Genomic DNA, 20,153 nt, shown 5'->3' with positions numbered 1-20,153 from the left:
ATCTTTCATTGTCCCCGTTTGTTTAGCGCAAAATTTCACGATGAGAGGTGATGTCATCAGCAATTTCGATGTTATGATAAAAGCAGCAGAAGAAGTCTGTTCTGACTTGTACAGTACCGAGAGTAGCCACGCAAGCTTTATTGGAAGTAGTCGAGAACAGGATGCAAATGTTCCTTCTACAAGAATGAAGTTAGGAGGGCCTTGCAACACATGTCCTTAGGAAAATCGGCAGGAGAAGATGGGATAATGGTCGATTTAATCAAGGATGCAGAAAATATGCTTGAAAAGCTTGCGGCCCATTATACGCAATGCCTCACGACTTCAAGTGTACCTGAGAGCTGGAAGAATACCAACATTATACTAATTCCTAAAAAGGGAGACGTCAAAGAATTGAAAAATAAAGGCCCCTTAGCTTGCTTTGAGTATTGTATAAAATATTCCCCAATTTCCAATAGAATCAGTTCAATGCTTGAATTCAACCAACGAAGAGAACAGGCTGGCTTCAGGAAGGGATATTCGTCAACTGATTACGTCGATGTCATCAATCAGGTAATTAAGAAATCTACGAACTACAATCATCCTCTGATTGTGGTTCTCATAGATTACGGAAATGCATCTGACAAAGCAGAGATACCATCAATCATGGAGGCAATGCGTAATCAAGGAGCACAAGAGGCACACGCGAATATGTAGGGAAGTGTGTACAGATATTCCACAGCTACCTTGTTTCTGCACAAGTCAAGTCGAAAATTACATATAAAGAGTTCAAATGAGCTAGCGCAAGACAGGGGTATAATTGGAGATCACTGGCATAGGCTTTCGTCCTGCGGTGGACATAATATAGGGTGAATATGTTGATGATGAATACCATTGGTGTCATGAAAGAATACGCTCTGTCATTCTAAACTTATTTACTGTCTATAGGTCTTTGAGGCCTCCATATCTCAGGTACCACTTTGCTACTAGAAAAGTTAATTCGTTCCTTATACCCACAGGGCGGATGATGATGAGATTTAGTGAAATTGATGGTGATTATGCGTTCCAGTGCTCAGATCGAATGCGAAAACCGCAAGATCACTATACGCGAAATTTTTACTGACATGTACAACCATTTTGAACTGCATGCGCAGTGGTTCATCTGCAAGTGACTTGAGTGCTGTGGTAGGATTAAACTACACGTGATTCAAGCGAAACGGTTGATGTCGTCTTCATCCAAACATCGTTTGTCGTTCAGGAGGCTCCTCCTTCGCAAAACATCCGCACGCATGTGTGTGTGTCTGCAACTTGTTTAAGTTAGATCAGGCATGTTTCGACTGCTGAATCTGTTTTTTTGTTTAGTTGTTCTTGCTTTGCCCACCAGCGATCTCGAGTGCGCGCAATGATCGGCAGCGTCCGTCGCCACCTTCCTCGTTGTCTCGTAATCCGCTATAGATGCTACAAAGCATCAGACTCTCTTCGTCCCGCGAAGCTGATTGTTGATCACTTGACCCTTTATCGACGGCCTTGACACTCTTATGAAACTACGAGATTACTTCTGCTGCTATTCTGTCGTTGTATGGCCGTCGTATCTCTACCGAGCGAGTAAGTGGATAGGCACGCGTCTTATCATCTTTGTAAAAGCCTGACGCGCTCGAAAAGAAACCGAGCGACTCCACCTCGCACATCGTGTTGTGCAGTCAACGCCTGCAGATGACGAAATTCACGGGACATTGCTACATATTTGCCCTTCTTTTGACGTGTTCCGCCATCTCTCGAGGTAAGTTCCAACGACTGTTTTCTGACGAATAGGGGAGCTTCAGTGAGTTTCGAAGACAGTCTTCTCTGGAGATTTCAGGTCGATTTGGTGTTCGTGGGATCAGCGTACCTGACCCATGTTGCTTCGTCAGATTGGATGATTTAAGGCCTTCTAGTACAAGCAGGACAACGAAAAAGCCGTCAAAATAAAGCTCTGAACGAAAACGACGCACTAAATTAGCATGGAGCTAAGTACGGATCACTAGTAATGCGTAATTACCGCGAGAAAGTCCGAAAAAAACATAAGAGCGGGCACCTATAAAACCGGAACCGGCAGTGTAACTTTACTCGACGGAAACTATGGACCAGTCGCGGAGATAGGCACCCTAAAAATGTGCGCCGACCCTAATGGTAGTGCAGCCTAACAACAAACCCCATCGTACATTAATGCACCAAAGAAGAACTTGTTTGGACATTCTTTCATTCTCTCCTTCTTTTTTTTTTTGATTGACTTTCAACTGCAGTTGACTAGCCTTTTCATTTAACTCCTAACATTAAAGTGGCCCTGAACCACCCTTCGGGCTTGGTGAAAAAACGTAAACCGCGGATAGCATACGCTGCTGCTCAGCCAAATGTTGCAGTCGTGCGTGGTGGGTCTCGTAAGCGGGATTTCACAAGCCCGGGGCGCGAAATCACCGTACTATGAAACGCCCTCTTTCGAACAGAACCCTGCTCCTCACACTTTTTTGGACGGTTTATTTCGTAATGTAACAGATTCGCATACGCGGCTGCTGTTGACCAATAGCTCACACCAACGAAGCAGGGTGTTTGGATCGGCGTGCTTCTTCCTACTGCTACTGCGTATATTTATTGACGCAGTTTCGTAAACAGGCTGAAGTAAGCGAAAATGTGCTGTCGTATTTCGACAGTATATACGTACTTCCGGAGGAAGCCGACTATCGTCTGCAGGTTGGTCGTCCGCGTTTTGGCCAGCCTACTCATCGGTGTCGTAGCTGTCGGGTCTCGCGCTTTCGACTAGTTCGGTGCATTCAACTATCCTCGAACTATGCGAAACTTGAGGTCGGACCACACGCACGCTTGCCAGCACGCACTTACTCCTGTCCGCTCCTCGTTAGACAGCTTGGCAGACTTCGCTTCGTAATGAGCGCTTCAAAACGCGCTATTTGGATGTGGCTATTATCCATCTACTATCCAGCTGGTTCTGCACAAAGCCGGTCCGCACCCCATAGCACAGTCAGGCAGGAGCATATGGGCGCTAGCGCCTAGTCTAGCGCTGTCGTGCACAAAAGAAACGGCACAGTTGCATGTAGCTGCCGTCTGCTACGTGGCGTAGATGCCGCGGCTACCATGGAGTAGCGCGTCCGAGTCCACTGGCGGAGCGCACTGAGAATGGCGCTGAGGCTTGCGTTTGGCACGTCGCAGGCGCCGAAATCGTAAATAGTGGCGTCTATGCGAACATTCAAAATCAAATTTGAACTGCACGCCACGGTGACATTCCGTAGGCGGAGCGTTGTGGGCACACCCCGCTCCACCGTAGCCTTCGCAGTGCAAATCATTGAAGAAGGAGCGGAAGCACTGCGAACGGTATGTACGTTTGATTGCCAATAGCTCCGCTTCTGCTGAAAGCATTGCACAACGTTTTCGGCTAAGGTATTTCTAAAATAGTTTAATTTCAACTGCATTTCTCGGCTTCGATAAAATTCACCGACGATTACGATACTCCCTAACCTGTAATTTGAGCACAGCTCTATACGTGTTTTTATTTATTTATATGTACCTTACAGGCCTTCGAGAAGGCATTATGTAAGGGGGGAAATACGGTAACATATTATGGGATCGGGAAAAAACAAACATCAGTACAATAAAAGAAATATTCACGCAACATGGAAAATTAATACGACATTAGCAAATGCAATACGCAGAGCAATAACAATAAACAGTAAACATAATGACATGATAGCATAATAACATTATAAACGTTTTTGCATGCATACAGTAGTAAGTATAATAAAAATTAGGATCACTGAAGTTCTTTTATTAAATTGTAGAAAATGCAGGAAAGAAATTAGAAGGGCAAGACGTGTTAGACGGTTTAAATGGCATATTGATCGATTAGAAGATTGCGAAAAGCACTGTGTTTATATTGGCAAGCGATGCTGTCTCGTAGAGCCTTCCATAAACGAACCGCACGGGGCAAAGCTAAAAAATTGAAAGTGTGTGTATTGCCATAAATTCGGGTGTAGCTGAACTGATTGTTCAGTCCTTGTGACGTCGAGGATGCTTTTTCAGGTTTGATATGGTTAGGCCAGCTGTGCGAATGAATCTGTGAAATAATAATAGAATGGGAATATCACCGCGAGTAGTTAGTAGTTGCAAGGAAAGATCGAGTTTTATTTAGGTTACACTTGACTGGCTACAATAATTTTTTGAAATGAAACGGCTCGCTCTATTCTGGATGCTCTCCAGGAGTTCGATGAGGTATTTTTGATGAGGAGACCATATAGAAGAGGCGTACTCAATTTGCGGCCGTACAATAGTTATGTAAGCTAGTTTTCTTAGCGGTGAAGGCACTGTTCTTAAGTTGTGGCGCAGAAATCCTAATGATCCGGAGGCGTTAGCTGAAATGGAGGTGATGTGATTAGTCCATGAAAGATTGTGCGTAAGGAGCACAATCTTTCATGGTTGTGCTCCTTTTTTCATAGTTTCATAGTTGACCACACCACAATCTGTGATGTGGTCAACTATGTTAGAATCCAAATGATAACAAAAGTGTGGGTTAACACTTTTTCGAGAAAAGGAAACTACTTTGCACTTCGACACGTTTAGGGGCATGAGCCACGTAGCACACTAATCACTGATATGTGCAAGATCATTTTGGAGTGCCACGTGGTCAGCGGTACAGTTAATCGAACGGTATACAATGCAGTCGTCGGCAAATAATCATAGAGAAGAAGATATATTGTTCGGTAAGTCGTTAATGTAAATTAAAAAGAGAAGAAGTCCGAATACACTGCCTTGAGGTACACCGGAGGTGACGTCAGACAGGGCAGAGGAAAAGTTACCAACAACAGTGAAGTGTTCGCGATTAGAAAGAAAATTACGAATCCATGATAGGGTTAGTGAGTCAAGTTTAATTGCAGAAAGCTTTGATATCAAGTGACTATGGGATGCACAATAAGTCCGAAAAGATGCAGTCAATTTGTTTCTTGCTGTTCATATCAAAGTGTAAGTATGACGTGAATTCTAGTAGTTGGGTTTCGCAAGAAAACCCTTTTCGGAAACCATGCTGCTTCGGGTAAAAAGAAGTTGTTATATTCAAGATGAGAATATATATGGGATGCGATAAAGTGTTCTAAAATTTTGCAGCAAATGCACGTTGGTGATATAGGACGGTAATTTTCACTAGAATTCTTGTTACGTTTCTTAAAGACAGGCACTGCATTCGCTATCTGTTCTCGCCTATGTCTCTTCCACAAAATACACTACAGTCCCGCCCTAGACAACGACCTGATTCTTCCTCCATCATACATTTCCCCTCGTTCCGATCATGCACAAAAGGTGGGATAATGTCGTATTTAGCGCAAACATGTTATGAATCATTTGTACCCCGCACCTCACAGGACAGGAACCCCCTTCCGGAATCAGTCATGCCCACTGCTCACTATTCCCAGCTCCATAACGTTTTAAACACAAGTGTATTGCAATGTAACTAACCAAGTATGTAATTATATTTGTTATCGGTCAATTGCTTGAATGTTTGTTGCTTCCCGCTGTTATCTCATCTTTTTAGCTAACATTGTATTAACAGAACACAAACCTGTATCGTCTCTTTTTTCCTGTATGTTCCACTACCCTCTGTAATGCCTCTGGCCCTGACGGTAATACTAATAAATAAATAAATATCTTCCAGTCTGTAGGAAGCATACCAGATGTAAGGGATTTGTTAAATAGGTGTAGCAGAATACTTCACGATACTAGTATTGTGTTTTTTAGTATTTTAGAATTTATAACATCTATGCTAAAGGATGAAGACATCTTAAAGTTATCTGTAAGATCAACTACGCCTTTTAAAGCGACAGTGATGGGAGCCATGCACTGGAAATCAAACTTGGGTACAAAAGGTATGTTAGAACTATCTTCTGTTGTAAAGATGGATGTAAAAAAATGAGTTGAATGCTGTCGGACATTGATTGTCAGGAATAGGTGAGTTGTTTTTATCCTGCAATGAAATATTACTGCACTTATAACTAGGGTTAACTACGTCCCAGACTTTCCTTGGATTGCTTGTAAGAGTTCCTGGTAGGTCTTTTGAGAAATGCTTATCCTTGGTGACCAATAAAGCTGTGCAGTACTCTTTTACATAGCTTTTGTATTTATGCCAAGCCAACGTTGTTTGTACGCGCTTCGCGTTTTCATATAGGCGTTTTTTCTTGTTTCTAATTCTGTGAAATGTTTTACTAAACCATGGGTTGGAATTATCGTTAGTTATAGTAACAAGAGGAATGTGCTTTTCAATTAATGCAAACAACTTATCCCTGTATAGAACCCAATTTTCGTTGACAGATCTGCTGTAGAAAGATGGCTCCAATACATCAATAAAGAAGTTGTCTAGTCCTAAGTTGATGGTACTATAATTACCATTATTGTAGTCTCTAATTCGCTTTGTTGTGAAACCGGCGGACGCGCACGGAATATCGATGGTCACTTGTAGTAACAGGTGATCACTGAATCCATCTAAGATAAGTTATACGTGTGACAGTTTCTGGAGCTGTTGTTAAAACGAGATACCATAGATTGGAATTACGAGTCGGTTGATTAACTACTTGAAATAGGTTAAAAATCTAATGTTAAGGAAATAAAGCTTGTGCACATATGGTACGATGAGGATAAATTTGCCCAGTCGATTAAAGGAAGATTGAAATCTCCGAATAGATACGCTATATCTGCCTGATACAGACCAACTACCTCAGTAATACTGTCATGGAATGCAGTTTGGAAGAAAAAAATCAGAGTCCAGCGCACGGTAACATTTACCGAGCAGTACATTCACGGTTGATACAGAGGAGGCCGCCCAAATGATTTCGAGGCTAGTGTGGGTTTGAACAAGATGCGATATTCTTTTTAATCCCTATTATGACACCGCCCCCTCTTTTCTTATCACGGCCGTGCCCGTATATGTTGTAAATTGTGTTACCGGGGAAAATTTCGTTGTCAGTTATTCCAGGGTTTAACCACGTTTCGGTAAAAAGCAAGAGCATCCGAATTGCAGTCGTCAAGAAAAGAAGAAACAAGATCGCGCTTTGGCATAATACTACGGATGTTAGCAAACGATAAGGATGAGGAAGTAAGCCTTTGATTCGGTTTATGGCGATTGCGCACATGCGTATTGGGCCGGAGCTTTCTATTGACCATGACAACTGCATCAGTTGTGACATGGTAGATGTAGGTCTCAGAGTCTATGCGCATTCGGTCAATATGCAACTTAAACGCGTTGTTTTTATTCTTAGCAAAGCTAATTACTTTCCGCCACGCTTGTCGGTTGTCGCATTGAAATCTTTCGTGATGTATTGGCTGCTGCAGACAATCTGTTTCGTGCGGCACGTTGCAAACGGAGCGAAGTATGGTTCGACTGCCTCGCTAATCTAGAGAACACGAGAGGCAGCGCGTGTGTGACGCGTGGGCGCGATTCACAGCAGCCGCCACCGTGGGAACTCTCAGACGATGCGAGCTGCTGTGGCGCCATCTCGTAGCGATCGTCGCCGCACTACACTTTTCTTATCCCGCTTACGCCATACCCTCCTCTTCTGTTCTCCGCCTCATAGCTACGCTGCACGCTCCTCCACCGCTTTCCATGTCGCGTGTTTCGTACCCGGCTGCGCTCCGCGTTCGCTCTCTCATCCTTCGCTATGATTGTTCACTCGGTTACGCCAATGCTCGCCGCAGGAACGGGCGCCTAAGAGCTACGCTCTAAAGAGTGTTTCAGGGCCCCTTTAAACAATATGATTCTATGAAAGCATTGCGCTTAAGCGACGCGGACACAGACATAGAAAATGAAACATGCACACTGAACAACGCCCATTCTTTCTTTATTTGCGTGTGCGCGTGTTTCCAGGGTGGAATCAAGTTGTGCAATATTCTGAACCTGTATTCACAAAATGAAGTTGTTACGTTCATTATTTGTAGCACGAAAGCAGACACACGCGGAGGGGAGACGACACATGTGCCTACTAGCAACTCAAGTTTTCATTCGCAGTAAAATGCTTATGTGTGCTTACACAGAAGGGACAAGAAAAACCAAATGCATACTATACACATGTGTAGCAGGTTCCTGCGTGCTGTCCATGGTTGAACTACATTATCTATCTCACAGAGAAGCGAGAGTCAAGAATAGTAAGGTCATTGCTTGCAAGCGGTAAAGACGGCTGGCTCACGCACTAGCAATAATGAACGCATACCAACTTGCCCAGTATTCCGTCTTGCTGAAGTTCTTAAGCTAAAACTTTTCCTAAGAGCATGGACCAGTCAGTGGGGAAACATGTTGGACATGTTATTAGTGAACGCGGGCGGGCAACAGAAAACAACTCTTTATGAACGAAAAGCGCTGTGAATTTGGCTTGTACAAAGGACTGTACCTACGTTTTCTTGTTGCCCGCGTTACGTTACCACGCTTAATATATGCAACGGCATAGTATGGGTAAGCAATTGTAACGCGCTCTACCACTCTACGAGTTTCCTACTCAGCTAGAAAAAATACTGCCCAAGTAATTTTCATTTAGGCGTACCGATAAATCTTTGTTACAGCGCGGTAGATGTGATGTACTGTTTCTGTATCTCGTCCTTTTAAGAAAGATATGGTTTCCTGGTCCTCTAATGCATTAGCTATTGTCCAAACAGTCAACGTGCCGTCTTCGCCAAGGCGGAGAAGCAAAAAAAAAAAAAGAAAAAGGAGACAGCGATGCTAACGAAAAAGCGTCTGCTTCCCAAAAACACAGCTAAGATGTATTTGGGAACCGCAGGCCATATGGTCGGTAAAAAGCAGTGCTTCCTCTGCGAGTCTTGTATTAAAGAGGAGCGCTCGAAACTCGCTGTTTTTCATAACGAGCGATAGCTCTACAAGTCCGGTGAAGGCTATTTCACATGCAATATCCAAGCAGATAGCGTCGAGGTCAGGCATATCGGTGTCGACGCGCCGCTCGCTTCCCTACCGGCGGCCTTTCTCGCTGGAAACGGTCCTGCACATGACGTTGAAGGCGGCCGAGCTTCGCCTTGCTCTGGCGAAAGTGTTCCTTCCCGTATTGAAGCAGTGGCTCTGCAGCGGGAGTAAAACCACGTGCTTTACATGGAGAGCACGCTGGAGTTTGCTCAACGGGCAAAGTCACTGTACTGTGAGAGTAGGCGAAGTCCTTAGCGCACTAAGTGCTACGGGCATGCATGCGCACGCTGCGGGATGAGCGCGAATGTAGTGTTTGTCAGTGGTCTGGAGCGCTGAGTAGTCGCCGTTCTCCACGCTGTTGCCATGTGCGGCGCTCAGCGATTCAAACGCGATAATCGGCCCGCATGACGGCCGGTTCTTTTTGTGCCAGGTCATAGCTGGGGGAGGGAGGGGAGGCGCAAGCGCACGCCCAGTGCGTTCCAAGGCCCTCAATTTCATAGTATACTACAATGCATCCGCTTGGCATGCCTAGCGCCCAGCGGTGCTGGTAATCACGCAAGCCAATAATCGCGTTTGACGGACTCGACACCATCCAAACAAACAAGCCTAAGGCTCCGAAGCAAATTGTTCTGGCTTCTTTGACAGATTTGTTGCTTGGTGCCCAAGGGTGACGTGCGTTTCAAATCTTTCGGCTACTGAAAAAAAAAAAAAACCTCAACGCCCTCCCACTTTGTGAAGAACGATGACCAGCGAAGCCGTGTATGTGGGCCCCCTTGATGGCGAACTGCTCCTCCGCCGCGAGTCGGCCCTACATTGCACTATCTTCGGGATCGGCCCACGTAGGTCCGGCATTGCACCTTCTTCGGGATCGGCCCACGAATGGGGAGTGCTTAACGCTTGCTTCACCTCCACCGCGGGTTCGCCAGGCATCGCACTAACTTCGGTATGGGCCTACGTATTCGCAGTTTTTTGCTTACAACGACACGGAAATTTCCTTGGACGGTAGAGGTATACAGCTTCGCTGTAAAACTGTACACACCTTGCTGCTCAACGCTGCGCCGTGAATTCATATCTTTGTCATGCGTTCTTGTCGTGCATGATTCGTTTGCGTCACTTTACGTTTATGATAGCGTCGACAGCCATCCCGGATGCACATCACTGGGCACGCTCTTGCCTTTTCAAGGCCTTAAACGGTGAAGTCCACTATAACGGCATTGTCCTCAGTGACGAGCACATGACCATCAATGTCAAGAAAGTCCAGTGACTAAGCCTCGCTAACAAAATGTGTATGGACTACACAGTAAATGTATGCAGCTTTCTTTTCTACTGTCGCTCCATATTGTTTTCCTCTAATTAGGCCTACAGAAACTTGTAGTGTCGAGACGCAATGTCGTCTCTTCGTTAATTCCCCGTTAATGTCAACTTTTGCGTCCAGACCGATATTTGTGCTGCTCAATAGAAATTACGTTCGCGGGGCTCTCATGGTAAGCCATAATCCGATGACGTGCATTCATCCTTCTGATTTGGAATCTGTTTGCATTGAAAATCTTTTCGTGCCTGATGTAACAAGCGTACCACCCGATGTAGGCCTCCAGATGCTTGAGAAAACGTTAGCTGCTGCAGAGGATGTTGTTAACTTCGTAATTGCCATAGTGAACATATTGGAAATATCGGCATAGCATACATGGAGTCAGCTGGCGCAAGACACAGCTAACGTAATCGGAGATCGCTGAGAGAGGCCTTCGTTCTGTAGTGGACGTAAATAGGCTGATGATGGTGATGATGATGGCAAGCGGTTTGGTAGTCCAGCAGGGCGGCATTTGTTGCAAAGTGGTGGATTCTCTCGCCTTTGTTCCTTCTTATCTTATAAGTGGAACTCTTCGCTCTATTTTGTTTCGTCTACATACATGAGCCAAAAGCGTTGAAAACTTCTCTGAAAACGCGTTAGAAAGAAGACAGAAAGTATGCATAAAAAGGCAGGCAGGTTAACCACAGGTAGTTCCGGTTGCCTACCCTGCACGGGGGGGGGGGGAGGAGTAAGGGGATAAAAATATGCGAATCCCACGCACTGTGGGAAATGATTAAGCGAAGCTTTCTATGCTGTGTGATTTGACTGACGATAATTTAATGGTCACTTTGACGGCAAATGTATAATTGCCTCAGCGTTTAGTCCAATAGGAGAGTGGTGAGTTGATGGTAAACGTTACCCTACGTACATGGCTGCTGTTTGTCTGCGTAGTACACAGAACACACACGGGGAAGTGTTTGCTTGAGGCGTTGTTGTGCGCCATACTTCATGAGGGTTGAGCGTATTCATTGGCATAGCACATGGCACGTCACATCGTAGCAGGAGTAGTAAATTTTAATTGAATTATGGGGCTGCACGTGCGAAAACCATGATCCGGACTGGGGACTAATTTTGACACATTGTTCTCCTTTAACGTGCACCTAAATCTAAGTGCACGTGCGTTTCTGTATTTCGCTTCCGTCAAAATGGGGCTGCCAAGTGGAGATTGAACCCGCGACCTCAAGCAATGTCATAGTCATCGAGCTACTGCGGCGGGCACAGAAGTGTCGATTTAACGTGCGACCTCTTCCGTACAGTCGCCCAGACTTTGCCTGGCTTTGCATCTTCACGGCTTTGCGTCTTCACGCCCTGGGTCAGTTGTCCGCTTGACCAATTGACGGTTTACAAGATAGTGATCGCCACCTGTCTCACAACAAACGAAGCCGCAGCAGTCTGCGTACGAATGTGTGTGGTTAGAAAGCGAGTTTCATTTCTAGGCTTCTGACTGGACTCTGCCGCGGCAGCTGCGCGTGTTCTTCACTGCGACAAAAATAATTGAAGACGCCGTCACTACCTCACCGTTTTCGTACACGACGTAGACCTTCGACTTCTCGAAGCGTACCATTGAAACTGATCGTGTGTGGTAGTATCTGCTTTCTAAAACTGCCACTGTTCGCCAGGCTCATCGAGGCTCGGCACTGAATGAAGAAGATTGCGTTAAAGATATCATATATTTGGAGACTGCTGATGCCAGCATGCGACTGGTGCGAGTGACATGCACTCCTTCCACAAAGAGCGGTGTGTACGTCGTCGAAACACAGTGCCGATGTGTCGCCGAGTGACCACACTTGGTTTCGCAGACTGGGCGCGCGCAGCGACCATCGTGCAAGGCGGTGCCAGACATGCTGACAGACACTCGTCGTATCATGAACGAGAGTGATCCTATTTAATGCACCGTCGTGAAATATATACACAGCCAGAATGATCAGGACTTTTGTGAGAAATGTGTAAAGTAAATGAAAACATAGCGCTTAACTCAGCGCGTGTCTGTGGCACAGGCGCGCACCGTGCGTATCAGGATGACGCCACAACTTCCACGTTTTACAAGAGCTGTGTGCTTGCCAAGAAATGAAACAACTTTACAAATCAGCCGTCGATACCGAGTTTTTTGGTAGCTCACACGACGCACCCATAACAGGTCGTTCTTTGGTCTCGAAGTTTCGTTTGATGGAAGGGCCTCATGGGGGGAGGGGGGGATCGAACGGTTCTTTAGCCATGGTGCCCTTGTTGTCGGTCGTGTCCGTTGGCTGGCTGCTTTGTTGACGCTGTTCGGCCTGTACGGGACTGGTTTCTTCGCCGTTTGGGAGCAGGAACAGATGGCGTCTGTTGCTACGTACGGTTCTCCTGGAAGTCTGGAACGAGAGGGATCTTGGTGTCGAGGAAGGAGGAAGGACTGTGCCCTCGGCGCTTCTGTGTCTCAGTCATACTTAGTTGCCTGCGAATAGACTGGGAAGAGGTCGCGCAGCATGACGTCTGTCAAAGTGCATCTTTTGTTTGTTTGTATATTTCGTGCTGCTTTTTCCAAGAAATGCTTGCTAATCACGGCTTTACTGTGGGTGGCATGCATGGCACTCGTGAGCCTAAGCGGTGACTCATTAGCCGTTGCACTAATGAGTTAGCAGTTGGGCCTGGTGAGGTCTACCGTTCAGCAAGGAAATGTAGGGGTCCTGCACTTTCTTCAGTAGTCTTTTGAGAGTCCTTATCCTGCGCTCAGCTTCCCCATTAGCTTGTGGATAACGAGGGCCAGTTGTGACATGCTTGAAGCCGTAGTTTCTTGCAAAATGAATGAACGCAAGTGAGATGAACTGTGGTTCATAGTCTGATATTAATGTTTCCGGGATCCCGTGCCTGGTGAAGATGCTTTTCAGGTGGTGGATGACGATCTCTGACGATGTTTATCAATCTAGCAGGGCCAGCTCAGGATAGCTGGAGGGGTAATCGACAACAAGATAGACAGCTCCTTTCATCTCGAATAAATCAGTACCGATTTTCTCCTATTGGAGCTCCGTTGTTTCAGATGGGGTCATGGGTTCGGAATATTGAGTACGCTCTGCGACATAAGCTTGGCAGCTCGCTACGGTTGTTGAAATTTTTAGGCTAATTCCTGGCCACCAGACGGAGGGCATCAAGGCAATGTCTTGATGCCCTTCATGGACTTTTTGAAGCTTTTCTTTCCACAGCGTTCGTGGAATTGTCTGGAGTCGTTCAGAAGCAACTGCTTGTAAACCGTGATGTTGCCACGATCCGCCCAGAACGGATTGAGAACTTGCGGTAGCTGGTCCTTTGCGAGCCAACCTTGCATGCAAGCTTCGAGCAACAATACTCATTTGGAGTTCGTTGCCTGCTCGTTAGTTGAGAGCGCATATCGAACGACTCCGTCCATGTGAGCCGAGACGTCAGGTTCAGACAGTTTGCCGATAGACAGTTCCATGTTCATTACTCTGACCCGATAAAGAGTTCCACAGTAGCGGTGGTTTTACCCGGGACGTCTGTAAGCGTGGAAGAAGATCACATAAGACGCTTTCTGATGGTTGAACTACATTATCTATCTCACAGAGAAGCGAGAGTCAAGAATAGTAAGGTCATTGCTTGCAAGCGGTAAAGACGGCTGGCTCACGCACTAGCAATAATGAACGCATACCAACTTGCCCAGTATTCCGTCTTGCTGAAGTTCTTAAGCTAAAACTTTTCCTAAGAGCATGGACCAGTCAGTGGGGAAACATGTTGGACATGTTATTAGTGAACGCGGGCGGGCAACAGAAAACAACTCTTTATGAACGAAAAGCGCTGTGAATTTGGCTTGTACAAAAGACTGTACCTACGTTTTCTTGTTGCCCGCGTTACGTTACCACGCTTAATATATGCAACGGCATAGTATGGGTAAGCAATTGCAACGCGCTCTACCACTCTACGAGTTTCCTACTCAGCTAGAAAAAATACTGCCCAAGTAATTTTCATTTAGGCGTACCGATAAATCTTTGTTACAGCGCGGTAGATGTGATGTACTGTTTCTGTATCTCGTCCTTTTAAGAAAGATATGGTTTCCTGGTCCTCTAATGCATTAGCTATTGTCCAAACAGTCAACGTGCCGTCTTCGCCAAGGCGGAGAAGCAAAAAAAAAAAAGAAAAAGGAGACAGCGATGCTAACGAAAAAGCGTCTGCTTCCCAAAAACACAGCTAAGATGTATTTGGGAACCGCAGGCCATATGGTCGGTAAAAAGCAGTGCTTCCTCTGCGAGTCTTGTATTAAAGAGGAGCGCTCGAAACACGCTGTTTTGCATAACGAGCGATAGCTCTACAAGTCCGGTGAAGGCTGTTTCACTTGCAATATCCAAGCAGATAGCGTCGAGGTCAGGCTTATCAGTGTCGACGGGCCGCTCGCTTCCCTACCGGCGGCCTTTCTCGCTGGAAACGGTCCTGCACATGACGTTGAAGGCGGCCGAGCTTCGCCTTGCTCTGGCGAAAGTGTTCCTTCCCGTATTGAAGCAGTGGCTCTGCAGCGGGAGTAAAACCACGTGCTTTACATGGAGAGCACGCTGGAGTTTGCTCAACGGGCAAAGTCACTGTACTGTGAGAGTAGGCGAAGTCCTTAGCGCACTAAGTGCTACGGGCATGCATGCGCACGCTGCGGGATGAGCGCGAATGTAGTGTTTGTCAGTGGTCTGGAGCGCTGAGTAGTCGCCGTTCTCCACGCTGTTGCCATGTGCGGCGCTCAGCGATTCAAACGCGATAATCGGCCCGCATGACGGCCGGTTCTTTTTGTGCCAGGTCATAGCTGGGGGAGGGAGGGGAGGCGCAAGCGCACGCCCAGTGCGTTCCAAGGCCCTCAATTTCATAGTATACTACAATGCATCCGCTTGGCATGCCTAGCGCCCAGCGGTGCTGGTAATCACGCAAGCCAATAATCGCGTTTGACGGACTCGACACCATCCAAACAAACAAGCCTAAGGCTCCGAAGCAAATTGTTCTGGCTTCTTTGACAGATTTGTTGCTTGGTGCCCAAGGGTGACGTTCGTTTCAAATCTTTCGGCTACTGAAAAAAAAAAAAAACTCAACGCCCTCCCACTTTGTGAAGAACGATGACCAGCGAAGCCGTGTATGTGGGCCCCCTTGATGGCGAACTGCTCCTCCGCCGCGAGTCGGCCCTACATTGCACTATCTTCGGGATCGGCCCACGTAGGTCCGGCATTGCACCTTCTTCGGGATCGGCCCACGAATGGGGAGTGCTTAACGCTTGCTTCACCTCCACCGCGGGTTCGCCAGGCATCGCACTAACTTCGGTATGGGCCTACGTATTCGCAGTTTTTTGCTTACAACGACACGGAAATTTCCTTGGACGGTAGAGGTATACAGCTTCGCTGTAAAACTGTACACACCTTGCTGCTCAACGCTGCGCCGTGAATTCATATCTTTGTCATGCGTTCTTGTCGTGCATGATTCGTTTGCGTCACTTTACGTTTATGATAGCGTCGACAGCCATCCCGGATGCACATCACTGGGCACGCTCTTGCCTTTTCAAGGCCTTAAACGGTGAAGTCCACTATAACGGCATTGTCCTCAGTGACGAGCACATGACCATCAATGTCAAGAAAGTCCAGTGACTAAGCCTCGCTAACAAAATGTGTATGGACTACACAGTAAATGTATGCAGCTTTCTTTTCTACTGTCGCTCCATATTGTTTTCCTCTAATTAGGCCTACAGAAACTTGTAGTGTCGAGACGCAATGTCGTCTCTTCGTTAATTCCCCGTTAATGTCAACTTTTGCGTCCAGACCGATATTTGTGCTGCTCAATAGAAATTACGTTCGCGGGGCTCTCATGGTAAGCCATAATCCGATGACGTGCATTCATCCTTCTGATTTGGAATCTGTTTGCATTGAAAATCTTTTCGTGCCTGATGTAACAAGCGTACCACCCGATGTAGGCCTCCAGATGCTTGAGAAAACGTTAGCTGCTGCAGAGGATGTTGTTAACTTCGTAATTGCCATAGTGAACATATTGGAAATATCGGCATAGCATACATGGAGTCAGCTGGCGCAAGACACAGCTAACGTAATCGGAGATCGCTGAGAGAGGCCTTCGTTCTGTAGTGGACGTAAATAGGCTGATGATGGTGATGATGATGGCAAGCGGTTTGGTAGTCCAGCAGGGCGGCATTTGTTGCAAAGTGGTGGATTCTCTCGCCTTTGTTCCTTCTTATCTTATAAGTGGAACTCTTCGCTCTATTTTGTTTCGTCTACATACATGAGCCAAAAGCGTTGAAAACTTCTCTGAAAACGCGTTAGAAAGAAGACAGAAAGTATGCATAAAAAGGCAGGCAGGTTAACCACAGGTAGTTCCGGTTGCCTACCCTGCACGGGGGGGGGGGAGGAGTAAGGGGATAAAAATATGCGAATCCCACGCACTGTGGGAAATGATTAAGCGAAGCTTTCTATGCTGTGTGATTTGACTGACGATAATTTAATGGTCACTTTGACGGCAAATGTATAATTGCCTCAGCGTTTAGTCCAATAGGAGAGTGGTGAGTTGATGGTAAACGTTACCCTACGTACATGGCTGCTGTTTGTCTGCGTAGTACACAGAACACACAGGGGGAAGTGTTTGCTTGAGGCGTTGTTGTGCGCCATACTTCATGAGGGTTGAGCGTATTCATTGGCATAGCACATGGCACGTCACATCGTAGCAGGAGTAGTAAATTTTAATTGAATTATGGGGCTGCACGTGCGAAAACCATGATCCGGACTGTGGACTAATTTTGACACATTGTTCTCCTTTAACGTGCACCTAAATCTAAGTGCACGTGCGTTTCTGTATTTCGCTTCCGTCAAAATGGGGCTGCCAAGTGGAGATTGAACCCGCGACCTCAAGCAATGTCATAGTCATCGAGCTACTGCGGTGGGCACAGAAGTGTCGATTTAACGTGCGACCTCTTCCGTACAGTCGCCCAGACTTTGCCAGGCTTTGCGTCTTCACGGCTTTGCGTCTTCACGCCCTGGGTCAGTTGCTCGCTTGACCAATTGACGGTTTGCAAAATAGTGATCGCCACCTGTCTCACAACAAACGAAGCCGCAGCGCTCTGCGTGCGAATGCATGTAGTTAGAAAGCGAGTTTCATTTCTAGGCTTCGGCCTGGCCTCTGCCGCGGCAGCCGCGCGTGTTCTTCACTGCGACAAAAATAATTGAAGACGCCGTCACTCCCTCACGGTTTTCGTACACGACGTAGACCTCCGACGTCTCGAAGCGTGCCATTGAAACTGATCGTGTGTGGTAGTATCTGCTTTCTAAAACTGCCACTGTTCGCCAGGCTCATCGAGGCTCGGCACTGAATGAAGAAGATTGCGTTAAAGATATCATATATTTGGAGACTGCTGATGCCAGCATGCGACTGGTGCGAGTGACATGCACTCCTTCCACAAAGAGCGGTGTGTACGTCGTCGAAACACAGTGCCGATGTGTCGCCGAGTGACCACACTTGGTTTCGCAGACTGGGCGCGCGCAGCGACCATCGTGCAAGGCGGTGCCAGACATGCTGACAGACACTCGTCGTATCATGAACGAGAGTGATCCTATTTAATGCACCGTCGTGAAATATATACACAGCCAGAATGATCAGGACTTTTGTGAGAAATGTGTAAAGTAAATGAAAACATAGCGCTTAACTCAGCGCGTGTCTGTGGCACAGGCGCGCACCGTGCGTATCAGGATGACGCCACAACTTCCACGTTTTACAAGAGCTGTGTGCTTGCCAAGAAATGAAACAACTTTACAAATCAGCCGTCGATACCGAGTTTTTTGGTAGCTCGCACGACGCACCCATAACAGGTCGTTCTTTGGTCTCGAAGTTTCGTTTGATGGAAGGGCCTCATGGGGGGAGGGGGGGATCGAACGGTTCTTTAGCCATGGTGCCCTTGTTGTCGGTCGTGTCCGTTGGCTGGCTGCTTTGTTGACGCTGTTCGGCCTGTACGGGACTGGTTTCTTCGCCGTTTGGGAGCAGGAACAGATGGCGTCTGTTGCTACGTACGGTTCTCCTGGAAGTCTGGAACGAGAGGGATCTTGGTGTCGAGGAAGGAGGAAGGACTGTGCCCTCGGCGCTTCTGTGTCTCAGTCATACTTAGTTGCCTGCGAATAGACTGGGAAGAGGTCGCGCAGCATGACGTCTGTCAAAGTGCATCTTTTGTTTGTTTGTATATTTCGTGCTGCTTTTTCCAAGAAATGCTTGCTAATCACGGCTTTACTGTGGGTGGCATGCATGGCACTCGTGAGCCTAAGCGGTGACTCATTAGCCGTTGCACTAATGAGTTAGCAGTTGGGCCTGGTGAGGTCTACCGTTCAGCAAGGAAATGTAGGGGTCCTGCACTTTCTTCAGTAGTCTTTTGAGAGTCCTTATCCTGCGCTCAGCTTCCCCATTAGCTTGTGGATAACGAGGGCCAGTTGTGACATGCTTGAAGCCGTAGTTTCTTGCAAAATGAATGAACGCAAGTGAGATGAACTGTGGTTCATTGTCTGATATTACTGTTTCCGGGATCCCGTGCCTGGTGAAGATGCTTTTCAGGTGGTGGATGACGATCTCTGACGATGTTTATCAATCTAGCAGGGCCAGCTCAGGATAGCTGGAGGGGTAATCGACAACAAGATAGACAGCTCCTTTCATCTCGAATAAATCAGTACCGATTTTCTCCTATTGGAGCTCCGTTGTTTCAGATGGGGTCATGGGTTCGGAATATTGAGTACGCTCTGCGACATAAGCTTGGCAGCTCGCTACGGTTGTTGAAATTTTTAGGCTAATTCCTGGCCACCAGACGGAGGGCATCAAGGCAATGTCTTGATGCCCTTCATGGACTTTTTGAAGCTTTTCTTTCCACAGCGTTCGTGGAATTGTCTGGAGTCGTTCAGAAGCAACTGCTTGTAAACCGTGATGTTGCCACGATCCGCCCAGAACGGATTGAGAACTTGCGGTAGCTGGTCCTTTGCGAGCCAACCTTGCATGCAAGCTTCGAGCAACAATACTCATTTGGAGTTCGTTGCCTGCTCGTTAGTTGAGAGCGCATATCGAACGACTCCGTCCATGTGAGCCGAGACGTCAGGTTCAGACAGTTTGCCGATAGACAGTTCCATGTTCATTACTCTGACCCGATAAAGAGTTCCACAGTAGCGGTGGTTTTACCCGGGACGTCTGTAAGCGTGGAAGAAGATCACATAAGACGCTTTCTGATGGTTGAACTACATTATCTATCTCACAGAGAAGCGAGAGTCAAGAATAGTAAGGTCATTGCTTGCAAGCGGTAAAGACGGCTGGCTCACGCACTAGCAATAATGAACGCATACCAACTTGCCCAGTATTCCGTCTTGCTGAAGTTCTTAAGCTAAAACTTTTCCTAAGAGCATGGACCAGTCAGTGGGGAAACATGTTGGACATGTTATTAGTGAACGCGGGCGGGCAACAGAAAACAACTCTTTATGAACGAAAAGCGCTGTGAATTTGGCTTGTACAAAAGACTGTACCTACGTTTTCTTGTTGCCCGCGTTACGTTACCACGCTTAATATATGCAACGGCATAGTATGGGTAAGCAATTGCAACGCGCTCTACCACTCTACGAGTTTCCTACTCAGCTAGAAAAAATACTGCCCAAGTAATTTTCATTTAGGCGTACCGATAAATCTTTGTTACAGCGCGGTAGATGTGATGTACTGTTTCTGTATCTCGTCCTTTTAAGAAAGATATGGTTTCCTGGTCCTCTAATGCATTAGCTATTGTCCAAACAGTCAACGTGCCGTCTTCGCCAAGGCGGAGAAGCAAAAAAAAAAAAAGAAAAAGGAGACAGCGATGCTAACGAAAAAGCGTCTGCTTCCCAAAAACACAGCTAAGATGTATTTGGGAACCGCAGGCCATATGGTCGG

General features: G+C 46.7%; 2 protein-coding genes across 3 annotated transcripts in view; one reads left to right on the top strand and one right to left on the bottom strand.

Annotated features, from left to right (window-relative positions):
- LOC142573048 (uncharacterized) overlaps positions 1-20,153 on the bottom strand; it is a 94,715-nt gene that overhangs the window by 66,749 nt on the left and 7,813 nt on the right. The gene's annotated exons all lie outside the window — the stretch shown is intronic.
- LOC142573049 (uncharacterized) overlaps positions 1,558-20,153 on the top strand; it is a 114,527-nt gene continuing 95,931 nt past the window's right edge. The window contains exon 1 of one of the 2 annotated variants that reach the window (XM_075682552.1): positions 1,558-1,756. In XM_075682552.1, the coding sequence (XP_075538667.1) occupies positions 1,690-1,756 (67 nt within the window). In that variant the 5' untranslated portion in view covers positions 1,558-1,689. The remainder of the gene's footprint in view (positions 1,757-20,153) is intronic. The other variant, XM_075682551.1, reaches the window with a different exon arrangement.

Source organism: Dermacentor variabilis, chromosome 2 (assembly GCF_050947875.1).
Source record: "Dermacentor variabilis isolate Ectoservices chromosome 2, ASM5094787v1, whole genome shotgun sequence".
Taxonomy (NCBI): Eukaryota; Metazoa; Arthropoda; class Arachnida; order Ixodida; family Ixodidae; genus Dermacentor; species Dermacentor variabilis.
The sequence above is the reverse complement of the archived record's forward strand: the minus strand, read 5'-3'. Positions and strand labels throughout refer to the sequence as shown.